Source organism: Otolemur garnettii, unplaced genomic scaffold (assembly GCF_000181295.1).
Source record: "Otolemur garnettii isolate 467f Iridium unplaced genomic scaffold, OtoGar3 scaffold00155, whole genome shotgun sequence".
Taxonomy (NCBI): domain Eukaryota; kingdom Metazoa; phylum Chordata; class Mammalia; order Primates; family Galagidae; genus Otolemur; species Otolemur garnettii.
The window spans coordinates 944,814-962,385 of NW_003852550.1; the positions used below are offsets into that span (position 1 = coordinate 944,814).

The 17,572-nt window shown below is 38.0% G+C and overlaps 1 protein-coding gene and 1 pseudogene across 1 annotated transcript in view; one reads left to right on the plus strand and one right to left on the minus strand.

Moving 5' to 3' along the window:
* Positions 1-9,216: 9,216 nt before the first annotated feature.
* On the plus strand, positions 9,217-9,732 carry LOC100951086 (annotated as a pseudogene).
* Positions 9,733-9,751: 19 nt separating this feature from the next.
* The window catches only part of NUP62CL (nucleoporin 62 C-terminal like), a 41,636-nt gene continuing 33,815 nt past the window's right edge, over positions 9,752-17,572 (minus strand). The window contains exon 9 of the mRNA XM_012811359.1: positions 9,752-9,813. Coding sequence (XP_012666813.1) covers positions 9,752-9,813 — 62 coding nt within the window. The remainder of the gene's footprint in view (positions 9,814-17,572) is intronic.

Consider the following 17,572-nt stretch of genomic DNA (forward strand, 5'->3'; position numbering starts at 1 on the left):
CCCAGGGTGACAGCTTGAGGCTCTGTCTCAAAAAAAAAAAAAAAAAACAAAACAGTCACACTGTACTCTTAATAGTATAGAAAAGTATCATTGCATTGGGTACATTAGCTTGGATCCCCCCCAAACTCTCCCTCCTCCCTGCCTCCCACCTCCCCTTCGCTCTCTTTCCTCATCCCTCCTTTCTGGACTATAGTTATGTTTTACCATTCCTATGAATGTGTTTGTGATTATATACTGATTTCATAGTAGTATTGAATACATTAGATACTTTTCCCCCCCATTCTTGAGATACCTTACTAAGAAGAATATGTTCCAGCTCCATCCAGGTAAACATAAAAGATGCGAAGTCTCCATCTTTTTTTATGGCTGTATAGTACAGTTCTTTAATTTTTCATAGTACAGTTCTTTAATTTTTAATTATTCGAGCTTAGAGAACCCAAAATACCCAGCTCATAAAGCAAAGAGTCACCTTTGACTTCTTGACTCTCATCCAATATCACTAAATCCTGGTTCTCTGTAATTTCCCTCAAATTTATCCCTAACAACATTGCTTCTCTTTCAAGGGTTTATCCAGCCTGCCTGCTGTTTCCAGTTAAGCCACTAGTCCAGTGGTTCTCAACTTTCCTAATGCCATGACCCTTTAACACAGCTCATCATGTTGTGGTGACCCCCAACCATAAAATTATTTTCATTGCTACTTCATAACTGTAATTTTGCTACTGTTATGAATCGTAAGATAAATATCTGATATGCAAGATGTATTTTCATTGTTACAAAGGGGTCGCCCTTTGTAACCGGCAGGAGAATTGTTTAAGCCCAAGCACAAGTTGAGAACTGCTGCTCTAGTCCAGCCTCTTTATTGTAGCAGAGCAGATCAGACACGAGTCTGACCATATCACTTGTACTTATGGTTCTCCTCTATCTGTAGAGACTTCTGAGTTCTGTCAGTTCAGAATCAGAAGTCAGCATGTATTCATAATTACGGTGAATCAAGAAAGAGGTATAGCATAGTGGTTAAAAGCACGGGCTCTTAGTAACCAGAAGCAGAAATGTAAATGTCCTTGAGACTATGAAAAGAAACATGTCCAATCTCTCTTAAAGTGAGATGAAAATTTCAAAGTACACTGACTATCAGTACACCTTGAAACTATTCACATCAAGGTCATTAAAAACAAGGAAAGTCGGCTCGGCACCTGTAGCTCAGCGGCTAGGGCGCCAGCCACATACACCAGAGCTGGTGGGTTAGAACCCAGCCCCAGTCTGCCAAACAACAATGACAACATCAACCAAAAAATAGCTGGGCTGGACGGCGCCTGTGGCTCAAAGGAGTAGGGCGCGAGCCCCGTATACCGGAGGTGGCGGGTTCAAACCCAGCTCCAGCCAAAAAATAGCTGGGTGTTGTGGCAGGCACCTGTAGTCACAAGATTCTGTAGGCAAGAGAATCATGTAAGCCTACAAGTTTGAGGTTGCTGTGAGCTGTGATGCCACAGTACTCTACCCAGGGTGACATAGTGAGACTCTGTCTCAAAAACTTAAAAAAAAAAAGGAAAGTCTGAAAATCTGTCACAGGTAACAGGTACCAAAAGAAACATGATGACTAGAGTAATATAGTATTCTGGAACAGGAAAAAAGACAGTAGATTAAAACTAAGGAAATGTGAATAAACTATGCACCTTACATGATAACGTTCATTAGCTGTGATGAATGTATTAGTTATGTAAGATCAATTAACACAAAGGGAAGGAAACTGACCATAGGTATATGGAACTTTGTGCTATGCAACTTTTCTGTAAATCTAAAACAGTTCTAAAAATTAAAGTTTGTTTTTTACTTTTATTTATTTATTTTATTTATTTTTGAGACAGAGTCTCACTTGGTCACCCTTGGTAAAGTCCCGTGGTGTCTTAGCTCACAGCAATCTCAAACTCTTGGGTTGAAGTGATCCTCTTGCCTCAGCCTCCCAAGGAGCTGGGACTACAGGTGCTTGCCACAACGCCCAGCTATATTTTAGAGACGAGTCTCACTCTGGCTCAGGCTGGTCTCAAACCTGTGAGCTCAGGCAATCCACTAGCCTCGGCCTCCCAAGTGCTGAGATTACAGGTGTGAGCCACCACGTCCAGCTCTAAAGTTTGTTTTTTAAAAGTACACCTAAATATAGCATGATGCCTGTAGCTCAGTGTGTAGGGTGCTACCCACATACACCAAGGCTGGCAGGTTCAAGCCCGGCCCTGGGCCTGCTAAACAACAATGACAACTGCAACAAAAAATATGGCCAGGTGTTGTGGAGGGTGCCTGTAGTCCCAGCTACTCGGGAGGCTGAGGCGGGAGAATTGTTTAAGCCCAAGAGTTTGAGGTTGCTGTGAGCTGTGACATCACAGCACTCTACTGAGGGCATCATGGTGAGACTTGGTCTCAGAAAAAAAAATGTACACCAAAATAACATTTTTAATTTACCATATTGGAAAAGATCCAAAACTTTGATAACACACCTGTTGATGTTGTGGGGCAACAAATACACTTAATACATTGCTGATAGGAATATAAACTGGTGTAACCTCTATGGAGGGCAACTTGAGGATACCATAGAAATCTTAAATGCACATTCCCTTTAAAGTAGCAATTCAACTATAAATAATATCCTCAAATATATATGTATCATTAGTCATTGGGACATTATTTGTAACAACGCTAGAATCAACTTAAGAATCCAAGAACAGGGCGGCACCTGTGGCTCAGTAACTAGGGCCCTGGCCCCATATACTGAGGGTGGTGGATTCAAACCCAGCCCTGGCCAAACTGCAACAAAAAATAGCCGGGCATTGTGGTGGGTGCTTGTAGTCCCAGCTACTCAGGAGGCTGAGGCAAGAGAATCACCTAAGCACAGGAGTTGGAGGTTGCTGTGAGCTGTGATGCTACAGCACTCTACCAAGGGTGATAAAGTGAGACTCTGTCTCTAAAAAAACAAAAACAAAAACAAACAAAAAAAAGTATCCAAGAACATTATTCTATGAAAAGGTATCATTCAGTGAAAAAATATGCAACAGTTATTAGATGAGGCTTGGAAAAAAATATGCAACAGTTATAAGATGAGGCTCCCCGGGGCCAGCCACATACACCAAAGTTGGCAGGTTTGAACCCAGCCTGGGCTAGATAAAACAATGACAACTGCAACAAAAAATAGCTGAGCGTTGTGCTGCCTGTGGTCCCAGCTACTTGGGAGGCTGAGGCAATAGAATCGCTTAAGCCCAAGAGTTTGAGGTTGCTGTGAGCTGTGATGCCATGGCACTCTACCCAGGGTGACATAGTGAGACTCTGTCTCAAAACAAACAAACCAACAAAAAACAGTTACAAGATGATGGAATTCTCTATGGACTGCTCATGAACAATCTCCAAAATATATTTAGTGCAATAGCAAGGTGCAGAACAATATGTATAGTACACTTCTATTTGTGTGAAAAAGGTGGGGGAGAGATATGTATGCGTGTGTGTGTTTGCTTATATATGCACAAAATATCTCTGGAAGAACTCACAAATGGCCAGTGAATATCTCCAGGTAGGGAAATGGCATGGCCAAGGGACAAGGGCAGGAGGAACTTTTCCTTCATTGTATTTTTTTTACCCATTGACTTTTGAATTGCATAACTGTATTACCTAGTCAACACTCTTTTAATTAAAGAGAACTCTTCTTATATCACAAAGGGTTAAAGAAAAAAGATTGGGGTTCTGGGGAAGTGGATCACACTGCTTGGATCTGAATCCCCATTCTCAGTTGTTGATAATATAGCACTGAACTTTTGCTTTGGCAAGTTACTAGATTATGAGAGTTTCAGTAAGTTTCTTTAACTGGTCTAGGCCAGTTTCTTCACTTGTAAAATGGAGAAAATATCTCCGAGTAGGGTGACTATAAAGCACTGTACAAAAGAATGGTTTTACAGTCACTCCATGATTAGGTGGTCATCTATGAGTAAATATTCCATGATTATCCAGTAGGTTCAGACTTATTCAAACTGGTTTGTATTGCCATGTTCAAGTTAGAGCAAAAGACCAAAAGAGCAGCTACTGCAGCTACTGGAAACCATTTTAGTACTTCCTGAGACCTTCTAGAAGATTGAAAATATCATGGTATGTGACAGAGTTACCCCAAACCTGTCATATGCAAATGACTGTGCCCTTGAAGCACAATAGGCAAATCAATGTAGACATTAACATGTATCGCTCCATGGCTTTGGCACAGAACGTGAGCTCAATGTAAGCATAAACAAAACGTGATCAGGTAAACCCCACATGGTGGTAGAGCTAAATTTTGCTGCTTTAACCAAATTGTTCACATTGACATAGTTGTCAATAAGGAATTAGAAAAATACACCAAAATTGCTTGTAGGCTTGTCCTCTGGGAAGGTGGCAAAGGGTGGAACAAATATTACACTGACCAAACCCTCGCACAAAACTTGTGTACAACTTCTAATAAAATATACAGCCTCATGGTACTGAAGTCATACATACTACATTACAAATCCACTCAGTGGGATGAGTGGAGAATGAATGGCTAAAAGACATACTTAATATAGCCGTGGAATTCCAACTGGAAAGTAAGGTTATAAGAAAGACTCTAAATACTTGTGTATAATTGAAGCAAAGTGGTAGGTACAAAGGGACAAACATTCAGAAAATTGCACTAGAAGGAAAACCAGGCTATTTCTAGCTCTCCAAGTTTATTGCTTGTGTAAAAATAGCTAATCCATTTTCCACGACATCCCTCTCCCCACCTTAAAAGGATATCAAACAGTGTATAAAAAGTTTTGTTATTCTCTAGATGTTATACATGGGCCCAGAGATCTTACCATGAGGTGATTTCACAATTTCACCCATAGGAGAATTATGACAAACTGAAAAATATGCCTCATTTGTCTTTCTGACAATTTAACAAGGTTAGTTTAATTAAGCTAGAAGCTCCTCCTTAATATAGACACACTTTCAAACCTGTCCTTTTTAAGTGCATTGTTCACATCACACTTCTGATGAATACATTATGAAGCAGTTATAACTCTTAAGATATAGAAGATGTTAAAACCAAAAATCTTCTTTTGAATCTACTTATCTAATACTAAGGGTAAACAACTGTGCATGTCTTTGAAATTTCCCAAATGAGATGGTATAAATGCTGTTATAGAGAATAAATATAGCATCTTTTCAAAGGACAAAAAAAAAAAAAGATTATGCACTAGGTTTGTGTCAACACTGCAAATTTAAGAATTCCCCTTGAGGTAATATCTTAGCTGATTAACAATGGTTAAGAAGGACTCAAGACTCCAGTGCCTAAAGTAAATGGTGCATAAACATACTGGCAAAAATAGGTTATTTCTGATCTTTTAATTAATATTTGTTCAACAATCTCATGTCTTCAAGACACGTGTTAGAACTAGTCAGAAGGAACCTTAGACATGATTTAGTCCAAGGCTCCAGACTCTAGACTACACAGCACATTAAGATCCCTCAGTAAATCTTACATAATTACTCGATTCATCTGGAAGCCACTTGCCATCCTCTGCCATCTTTTATGTACCGGAAAAAACACTAGAACTTCCAGTGAAGATAATGCAACAGGAAGATAGGACAAGGAGTACTTTAGCCTTTTCTTTATTTTATTTAGGAAAGTTACAGTAAGCATTCCAGTAGTAGAGAAAAAGCATACAGGAGAAATGAAAACTAGTTTCTTATCACAAAACAGTTGGAAAAATCCTAATACAATCCATCTCCTTCATTTTATAGACACAGATAATACCCAAAATACAATATTTATCCAGCTAATTCGGCAGGGACAAAATTAAAATCAGTGTTTCCTCCAATATGACGTATTCTCTTTGCTGAGTGTGGAGCTTATGCATGGGCTACTTTACAGGAGTTAAATCTCCAGAAGTAATGGGAAAAATGTATTTATCTAGGGTATAACAGTAGTAAGACTGAGATCAAAAAATAGATAACTCAAGATTATATTTTAAAATTGTGTTATCTACAGAAACTATCTGCAAAGTTATAAGGTCTCTAGATTTTTAGGTGCCATAATTTTCAGTGTGAACAAAAACTTACCTGATTAAGAAGCTGCTGCTTGGAAAAATTTGGGTAGGAAAAAAAGAGGCCATGTAAATTCTGGTATTTAGTCTACTCATAAGACTAATCACTGCTAAATATTCATTTCAAAAATATTTTCTTCCTGTTTCAATGGTCATGTGCAGTCAGTACAACAGAAACTCTACTCAGTAATTATAGGCAACAGAGCTCCAGTTCCTCAAAAACTTTGAAATTTTAGTGTTATACTTTTATTACTTTTTAGAACATCACCTTTATTTATGACTTAGGTGAAACATGAAACACAAAAGACGAGACTGTTCCGAAGCTAAGAACAAAGCCTTTTCTTTAAAAACAAATACGCTAAAACCAACAAATCATATGCTGAATCCAAATAAAACCAGGATATCCATACATCAAAATTAACTGAATTCCTTGAACTTTATCCCTTTAAAAATAACCTAAGTCCCAAATGCACCCTAACTTTTCCTCCCTTTTCTGAATTTCTTGCAACCCACTTTCTATAATTCATAACACTTCTTTGTATTATCTAAATTGTTTTTATGCAGATAGGCAGTAATTATATCTCAAACCAGACAGTAAGTTACTTTGAGGAGAAGAGACTTCACAATATTTAGCACTGTACAATGATGTAAGTAAGAGGCATACAGTAAAGACCAGTTGGCATGTAATTTTTGTAAACATTGCCCTAGGATGATGTGTATTGTTGGTAGGATGTAGAACCTAGGAGTCTGATATAAAGTACATACATAAGGTCAGATCTAATAGATTTCTACCTAGTTATAAAGGGGCTAGCACATTATAGTCTTGGCTTGCTAATATTAAAAGCAAAACTACAGTCTAATTACCAACAGCACAGTATTTAAGTGAAAAAAAACCTGCAGGCATTCTTTATTGCAACCAGGATTAAACAGCAACTGTAAGTACTATTCTATTTAATATCAGGATTAATACGTAATACATAATCCAAAAACAATACACTGAAGATACTCAGTTAAAAGCCTTCTTGACGTTGCATTTCTACTTCTTGTAACGATTGTCCTGGAAAACCTGTGTTAGCTCTTCTACCTTCCTTTGCAGCATGCCTATGGGGGAAAAGTCAGACAATCATTAATCTTAGGTGGAAATATCCTACAAACACAATAATTTATATTATCCCTTCAGCATATAATTTATGAAACTTTATGCATCCGTTTTAATAGCTTTGAGTTTTAGAAAATACAGCAGGAAAAAAGTTATTCATCTATCTGTTTGAACTATGAAAACAGTAGACAAGACTGTTCCTTTTCTGTTCTCCCTAACTTTCAGGAAAAGCCATCTACTTGACATATATGTTTTGTTGGAGTGAAGTGTTAACTGCTTTTGTACTTACTACAGCTTCAAAGTGCCATACAGGGTGATTACTACATTGGGGGGATCGGTTTTGGTAGGTCTTACCTACCTATAAGCAAACCGAGTCCACTGAGTATATTTACACTTCTGTTTCTTTCTAATGGTTTATTTAACTTAGTGGTTCTTAGATTTGCTCAGGAACAGAGCACCACAAAATACCATTAGTTTTACCATATCAAGCAGAAACATTCTGTTAGTTAAAATAAGCTGTTGAAGTAAGCATGATAATCTGAGTTTTTCTATTAACAGGTACAAATAAACTTGGTCATTTGCTTTAGTGTCCATTAATGCTTATGATCAATAAGCAATAACCGGTGCCCAAGAAGAAAAAAATTTTACAAGAGAAAAACTAACAAATGTAAACAATGCACAGTTGACCCTTGAACAATGGGTTTGAACTACATGAGTCCACTTATATATGGATTTTCTTCTATTTCTGCCACCCTGAGACAGCAAGAGCAATCTCTCCTCTTCCTCCTCCTCAGGCTCCTCAATGTAAATAACAAAGGTGAAGACCTTTATGATGATACATTTTCACTTAATAAATAGTAAATGTATTTTCTCTTAAGATTTCCTTAACATTTTTTTCTCTAGCTTAACGGTAAGAATACATATAACGTACGCCATAAAGGCGGCATCAATGTATACATGATCTATGTGTTTATGACTTAATAAAAAAAGAATACATATATAATACATATACAAAATATGTGGTGATGGATTACTTATATTATCAGCAACACTTCCAGCCAACAATAGGTTATTAGTAAAGTGTTAGAGGAATGAAAAGTTATTCATGGATTTTCAACTGTGTGCGTGGGAGGGTGAGCACCCTTAGACCCCCACATAGTTCAAGGATCAATTGTATTTTAATTTTCTTCAGCCAACTGGAAAAACTCTAATGTTACTCAATTTTTAAAGTATAATATATCATTCCGTCTTTTAACAAAGAGACATTTTGCAAGATCATGCTTTAAGAACAAGTGAGTCAAATGTTGGCTGTCTACTAAAAGGCCAGAAGAACTGTGTATGTTAAGCATGGCAAAATAAATCTTTTTTTTTTGTAATACCTAACCGCAGGGTGCAATTTTTCCCCTAAATAACATTTTTTAATGTGATGGAAGCACAAATGAGCAATACAACAAACCATTAATTCGAGACCAGAAGTGTCAACATAAGCACAATCTCCTAATTTGCTGATTGATACATATTAAAATGCAAAGGAGTATATTTATAACAATTTAAAAAATCAATAAAAATGTCAAGAAACACAAGTCAGCATTATTAAGAGAGCCTTACTATAAACATTTTGTCATGTCTTCTAATTGAATTCCCAGGACTATTCCTATACTAACATACTTTAAACCAGGGGTCCTCAAACTTTTTAAACATGGAGCTAGTTCACTGTCCCTCAGACCGTTGGAGGGCTGGACTGCGGGCCCCCAGGACAAGTCGGCTGCTAAGCAGGACAGGCAGCTGCAGCAAAAACACCCAGCAGGCCAGATAAATGTCCTAGGCAGGCCGTAGTTTGAGGATGCTTGCAAACTTTTTAGGACTTTAGGACTTTCATTCTTTAAGGGTAAAAAACTGCACCTAGGCACTTACTGCCCAGAATTCTGATCCCATGATAAACATCACTGTTCCTGCTAGCATACTAAATTATACATCATATTAGAAGTAAAATATCAGTTATATGGCATACAGATTTTGACATTAAAAATCAGTTGTGCTGGTGTGATGTCGTGGAGCTGGCAGAAGCTACCTCATGTGTACTTCCAGCTTTCCTCCTGGCCCCTTGGCCTGGCTGTTGGCGGCCATGGGTCGCTCCTGCCAGACTCCCTAGCCCGCCAGGTGAAGGTGAAGTGGCAGAAGCCGGACCTTGGTGAGATTCACCGCAAGCTGCGGCCCCAGGGTCCCACACGGCCCCTGTCCAACCCAGGCACTGAACCCGACCCTGACCTGCCAGGGGGCGGCCTACATCTCTGTCCGGCCTGCGCGAGGTACTTCATCGATTCTGCCAACCTGAAGACCCACTTTGGATCCAAAGAGCACAAGAAAAGGCTGAAGCAGTTGAGTATCGAGCCCTACAGTCAGGAAGAGGCAGAGAGGGCAGCGGGTATGGGTTCCTATGTGTCCCCCAAGAGACTTCCAGTGCCAACAGAAGTGTCCACTGATGTCCCTGAGATGGACACATCTCCCGGGGATGCAAGGCAGATGAGCGGCCCATGGACAGTGATGCAAGGACCAGGCTAGGAGAATGTGCCAATTTCTTTTAGTCTTTGGGTTTGGGGGAGTGAATGGCCTCTTTTGGGTGCCCTTCCCCCAATAAAGGAACTGGACAAAGAATTTAAAAAAATAGTTATACTGAATAATATGAAAATAAAACAGTTTAAGATAGGATCAAAAAATCAAAATACTCAGGAATAAACAAGTGAAGCATAAGACCTGTACACTGGAAACTACAAAACATTGCTAAGAGAAACTAGAGAATGTCTATATAAATAGAGATAGTCCACATTCATTGAAAGATTCAATATTGTTAAGATGGCAATTCTCCACAAACTGATCTACAGATTGAACGTAATCCCTATGAAAATTCCAGCTCTTTTTTTTTATAGAAATAGACAAGCTGATTTTAAAAGTATATGGAGAGGCAAAGGATCCAGAATAGCCAAAACAATCTTGAAAAAGAACAAATTGTTAAGACTTAATCCACTGTTAAAACTGACAAGTCTGTAGTAAGCAAGTCAGTGTAGTATTGGCATAGGCTAGCCATAGAGATCGATAAAACAGAAACAAAGTCCAAAAATAAAACTTTTTATTTATGATCAATTCATTTTGACAAAGGTACCAAGCCAATTCAGTGGTGGAAAGCATAATCTTTTCCAACAAATTGTGCTGGGACACTTGGATAATTACATGCAAACGAAACTGAACCCCCACCTCTATGCATAAAAATCAACTCAAGATAGATTATTAATCTAAATGTCAGAGTTAAAACTATACTTTAAAAACAATAACAAATGTCCATCAACTGAAAAATGGAAGAAGAAAATGTGGTGTGACTATGACATTGAATGCTACACAGTAATAAAAAGAAATAAAGTACTGATACATGTTACAACATGGATGAGCCTTGAAAACATTAGGTTAAATGAAAGAAACTAGACAGAAAGGGTTGCATATAATATGAATTAATTTATATAAACTCTCTAGAAAGGGAAAGTTTATAAAGACAGAAAGTAGATTGCTGGTTTCTGAGGTTTGAGATAGGAATAGGGAATAAATGCAAATGGGCAAGAGAAAATATGGGCCACAATGAAAATGTTTGCATGATGTTTGCACAACTCTATAGCCCTAGCTAAACAGACATTGGTTAAAATGATACATTTATGTATTTGAAAACATTATTGAAAAATGATTTATTACCCCCAAACGATTTTGGTGAAACTCCTTCCAGTCAATCTCATTCTATTTTGGGGTCAGGTGTTTTCATTAACTTTAGCCTATTGCAAATATTTTAGGTAAAGATTCAAAAAATGGTTATGAAAAGCGATTTAGTCATTCAATCCAAATACAGCTTTCTAGTGTATTTTTTTTTGTTTTTAAAAGAAAAAAGAAAGTATTATACTCTTGTAAGCCATGATATATTTCTTATTCTCCTAGAAAAACAACTGGAACAGTAGGAGAAAAAATATCCTGACAGAAAAATAGTCAAAAGACACAATGGGCAACTTATAAAATGATGTATGAATTGTTTGTAAACATTTTCTAAGTGCTCAACCTTAACCTCACTAGTGACCAGAGGAATGCACATTAAACTAGGGAAATATTATTTTTATCTATAAATTTTGGCAAGGAATGATCATAATGATGGTAGTAGTGGTGGTTATAGAAATAGTAGTAATGGAGGGAGTGTAGAAAAATGGAATCCTAAAGAATTGCTGGTAAATATATGAATCAGTTCAACATTCCTGGAAGGAAATATATATCTAAAGCCTTCAAAACAGATATTACTCCTAATTTAGCATCTTAACTTCTTCTTCTTCTTTTTTTTTTTTTTAGGACAGAGCCTCAAGCTGTCTCCCTGGGTAGAGTACCGTGGCATCATAGCTCACAGCAACCTCCAACTCCTGGGCTCAAGTGAATCTCCTGCCTCCACCCCCCAAGTAGCGGGGACCACAGGCCTCCGCCACAACGCCTGGCTATTTTTTTTGTTGCAGCCGTCATTGTTGTTTGGCAGCCCAGGCTGGATTAGAACCCGCCACCATAGGTGTATGTGGCTGGCGCCTTAGCCACTTGAGCCACAGGCGCTGAGCCAGCATCTTAACTTCTAAGAATTTTATTTATGTGCACTAATCATGGATGTACCTTAAAATTGAACTCCAGCTAGGATTACTGCAGCATAATTTAAAACAGCAAAAAGTTAGAAATGTTAGCCAATAACTAACAATGGGCTATTAATTAAATTATGGTATATCCATATAATGTGATATTTAGCAGCCATTAAATGTAGAATATTTAATAACATGGAAAGATGTTTGGGTGCATGTCTGTCTGTCAGCTAGGTATCTCTTTCTCCATCAAAAATGAAATACAGTGTGCTGTGTACATATCAGAGGACAAATAAACTAAAATCATATATTGAACCCCAAGCTCATGCCAGGCACTACTAAATTCTGAAGATACAGAAATAATTAAAACATTATGAGGAAGCTCATATTCCAGTGAACAGACATGTAAATAAATGACTATAATACTGTAGGATAAATGCTGACACTGTATTTTGTAGAACACAGCATAGATAGAAAGAAGGGGATAAACAACTACTAGAAAGATGAATAAAGGAAAGCTTCAAAGAAGAGATGGCGTATAAATTATATCTTAACAAGGGAGCAGCCACCAGGTAGACAGGGTAGCAGACTCCAGGCAAAGGAAATTGAACATCCAAAAATGTGGAAGATGAAAGAACATAAGGGGTTTACAAAACCATAAATACTTCTTAGAGGTGAGGTTGGAGAAACAGATAGTGGTTCAGGGGTGTCCAACCTGTGGCCCACAGGCCACATGTGGATTATGTGAGGACTATTTTGCTTATCTGTAGTGTCAAATATTACAAAAATTATGCACATATATTTTCTTATTTGCTCATCAGCTTTCGTCAGTGTTTGTGTATTTAATGTGTGGCCCAAGATGACTCTTTTTCCAATGACTGGCAGAGAAGACAAAAGGTTGGACACTCATATTATATAGGGTACTTTGTATATAACATGCAAAGAACCAGGATTTATCTTGGCAATGAAAACTAGATAGGGATTTTAATAAAGAGATGACTAAAACACAGTATAATTTTATCGATATCACTATGACATTATTTTGAAAGTAAATTTGAATGGGATAAAGCTGAAGGAAGGAGACTGCTAAGGTCTCTGTTAGAGATTAAACACACACATTTACCAGTTACATTTCAAATCACCTGTAAAATAGCAGTGAAGCAATTTTAAAAAGAAGAAAAAGATAAAAGCATAAAACCATAAAGACAAAGACACCAAGAAAGGAAACAACAATAAATCTCTGAAAATTGCAACTGGATTTGAACTGGAGAACACCGGAAAGGATATGGAATGAGTAGAACTAGGTAATTTAAAGTGGTATTGAAAGTGGAGCTGAAAACAGGATTATGAATGAATAAGCAGCAGATTCCTCGTCCCCTTCATATCCTACATCTGGGCGATTTTCCCTATCCAAGTTCAGCAGTTGATTTTTCTTTGAAAAGAGCAAAACAAATGAGCTCCAGGTCAGGGACACCAGGTGGAGCTGAGGGTAATGATTTCGTACCAAAAACAGAAATCAAGTGAAAGTTTACAAGGTATTAAGTGAATGCCTATAAACTGTATATTAAACCCTCCAGTCCCTTCTCCAACAATTTCCAGAACACTGGCTTAAAACTACCAGGAGCTAGAAGATTCTCCTCCAAGTATACCAGCTGAGGAGTAAAAATGCTAAACATAATAGTCAGAGGTCCCCCGATGAAAAGGTCTAGCTGAATTACCCTGAAAGTTAATAAACCCCACTTATAAATTTTTTTTATAAAAACGGAAAAAGTAAACAGAAAGGTAAAGAAAGCCAAAAGAAACAATTCAGAAAGAATAAAATGGATATATTTAAAAAAATCATTGATACCCTCAGAGAAATGATACTGAGTTCATGAAATAACAGAATGCCATTTAAAAAGCACACACACAATCACATAATCAGAAGATAACACAATGAGTTCAAAAGGATGGCAATAAAAGTCAAGTACACTTTGGGAAGAAGTATGGAGAATCCTCAAAGAACTCAAAATAGACCTTCCATTTGATCCTGCAATCCCATTACTAGGCATCTACCTAGAAGAAAAAAAAATCATTTTATCATAAGAACATTTATACTAGATTCTTTATCGTAGTTCAATTCACATCATCAAGATGTGGAAACAACCTAAATGCCCATCAACCCAGGAATGGATTAATAAAGTGTGGTATACATATACCATGGAATACTAACCTGGATGGAGATGAAATACATTCTTCTTAGTAAAGTATCCCAAGAATGGAAAAGCAAATATCCAATGTACTCAATATTAATTATGAAGCCAGTGAAAGATCTAATATACACCCACACGCACACAAAATTCAATTCAAGTTGGGGGAAGGGTGAAGAAGGGAGGGGAGAGAGAGGAGTAGGGAGGAGGATCGGTGTGCTCCCACTTAATGGGCACAATGTGAGGGTATATGGCACACCTCCTGGGGGTGGGATACAACTACAACAGGGACTATACCTAACAAATGTAAACATTGTAACCTAATCGTTTGTACTCTCAAATTAACCTGAAATTTAAAAAAAAAAAAGTTGAGTACATACTCCAGAAAATTTAACAGAAATATAAAGAGAAAATATGAGGAAAAAGAAATTCAGACTGGTTTAGTGAATCAAACATTAGAAGAAGAGGATTTCAGAAAGAATAGAGGTGACATGGAGAAGGAAATCAGCAGAAATCTAATTCCAGAAAACAGACCCAATCTGAAAGAAATGAGTTTCTTCTTTTTTGAGGCAAAGTTTTGCTCTGTCACCCTGGGTTGAGTGCTGTGGCATCAACTTAGCTCACAGCAACCTAAAACCCTTAGGCTCAAGGGAACCTTCTGCCTCAGTGTTCTGAGTAACTGGAACTGGAGGTGCCCACCACGATGCCTGGGGAATTTTTCTATTTTTATTTTTTATTTTATTATTATTTTTTGAGATAGAGTCTATGTCACCCTTGGTAGAGTGCTGTAGTGTCAGCTCACAGCAACCTCAAACTCTTGGGCTCAAGGGATTCTCTTGCCTCAGCCTCCCAAGTAGCTGGGACTACAGCCACCCGCCATAATACCCAGCTATTTTTTGGTTGTAGTTGTCATTGTTGTTTAGCAGGCCTGGGCCATGTACGAACCCACTAGCCCCAGTGTATGTGGCCGGTGCCCTAGCTACTGAACTATGGGCGCTGATCCATAATTTTTCTATTTTTAGTAGAGATGGGGGCTTGCTCTTGTTCAGGCTGGTCTCGAACTCCTGAACTCAAGCAATCTGCCTGTCTCAGCCTCCCAGAGTGCTAGGATTATAGAACCTAAAAAAACACAAGCTACAGAAACTCAACCAAGATTAAATACATAATCTGAATTGTCCCAGAAACATTGAAAAAATTCAGTTTGCAATTTAAAAAGTCCCCAAAATGAGATATCTAGGCTCAGATAGTCTCACTGAAGAATTCTACCAAACATTTAAAGAAGAATGAATACCATTTTTTTTCCAAGCGTGGGCTTTTACTTACCATTTATTTCTTCATTTTTATTTCAGATTAATATGAGGGTACACAATTAAGCTACACTGTTTGTGTTTATAAGGTAAAGTCCAAGCTGCAGTTGAGTCTTTCACCCAGCTTATGTGCTATATACGCCTACATTGTACTTGTTAGGTGGGAACTTACCACACCTCCCCTCCATTTCTTTACAAATCCTTCTAAAACATCGAGGTCAGTATTACCCTACTATCCAAACCAGGTAAAGATAGTACAAAAAACAAAACTACAGACCAATAGATCTCATGAACACTTAAAATCTCTCATACATTTAATATTCTTTTTTTTTGTTTGTTTTTGTTTTTTTTTTTTGAGACAGGGCCTCAAGCTATCCCCCTGGGTAGAGTGCCGTGGCATTACAGCTCACAGCAACCTCCAACTCCTGGGCTCAAGCGAGTCTCCTGCCTCCGCCTCCCAAGTAGCTGGGACCACAGGCGCCCGCCACAACGCCCGGCTATTTTTTGGTTGCAGCCGTCATTGTTGTTTGGCGGGTCCGGGCTGGGGATTCGAACCCGCCACCTTAGGTGTACGTGGCTGGCGCCTTAGCCGGTTGAGCTATAGGCGCCAAGCCTACATTTAATATTCTTAACAAAATACTGGCAAACCAACTCCTATAATGTGTAAAAGGAATTATAAACCATGACCAAGTGGAACTTATTCCACCTATGTATAGCTAATTCATTTTAAATGTAATAATGTAACCCCCCATATCAATGAGTTAAAAAAGAGAAAACATGATTATATCAATTGACGCAGAAAAAGCACGTGATAAAATCCACTAACCATTCGTGGTAAAAACTTCCAGCAAGTTAGGAACATAGGAGAATCAAATCAGCCTGATACAAGGCATCTACCAAAAACCTCTAGCTAACATCACACTAAAGGTGAAAGTGTGAAGGCTTTCCATATAACATCAAGAACAAAGCAAGGACGTCTGCTCTCATCACTCGTATTCAATATAGTACTGGAAGTTCTAGCCAGTGCAAAAGGCAAGAGAAAAAAAATGGCATACAGATTTGAAAGGAAGGAATAATACTGTGCCTATGTGCAGATGACATAACTGCCTATGCAGAAAAGCCCAAGGAATCCACAGAAACACACACAAATACAAAACTCCAAGAACTGAGTTCAGCAAGATCAAACGACATAAGAATAACACATAAAAATTGTGTTTTTATATATTAACAATAAAAACTTGAAACACAATGCCATTATCAATCACTGCAAAGTAAATGAAGTACTAAGATATACATCTAACAAAACCAAAACATGTACATTATGTGAATAATGAAAACTACAAAATCCTGATGATAGAAATGAAAGAAGACCTAGATAAACTGGGAAACACCATGTTCATGGATGAGAAGATTCAACATAGTAAAAATATCAATTCTCCCCAAATTGATCTACAGTTTAAATGCAATTCCTATCAAATCCTAGGAAATTTTTATGCAAAAACAAAGTGGGAGGAATTGCTTTACCAGATATTAAGTCTTAGTATATGGCTGGAGTAATGAATACATTGCTATATTTTTTGAAGAAATATACGTAAATCCATGGAATAGAGGTCTTGGAAAAAGACCCACATAAATAAGCCAAACTGTGGCCAGGTGTGGTGGCTCACGCCTGTAATCCTAGCACTCTGGAGGCCAAGGAGGGTGGATAGCTTGAGCTCATGAGTTCCAGACCAGCCTGAGCAAAAGCGAGACCCCCATTTCTACTAAAAATAAAAAAAACTGAGGCAAGAGGATTGCTTGAGCCCTAGTTGGAAGTTGCTGTGAACTATAAGGTCATGGCACTCTACCTAGGGCAACAGCTTGAGACTCTGACTCAGAAAAAAAAAAAGCCAAACTGATCTTTTAAATCTTTACCTTTTATTAAGCAACTGAAATTATGATAGCTAGATGCCAATTATGATATCCATAATACCAATTGCCACAAAACTTTATTATACTTTTAAAATATAGACTGGATATAATATTGTAAAATTTGTTAATTTAAAGCAATTCAGGTGGCACCTGTAGCTCAGTCAGTAGGGCACTTACCACATACACCGAGGCTGGTGGGTTCAAACCTGGCTCAGGCCTGCCAAACAACAGTGGCAACTGCAACAAAAAAATAGCCGGGCGTTGTGGTGGACGCCTGTAGTCCCAGCTACTTGGGAGGCTGAGGCAAGAGAATTGCTTAAGCTCAAGAGTTTGAGGTTGCTATGAGCTGTGA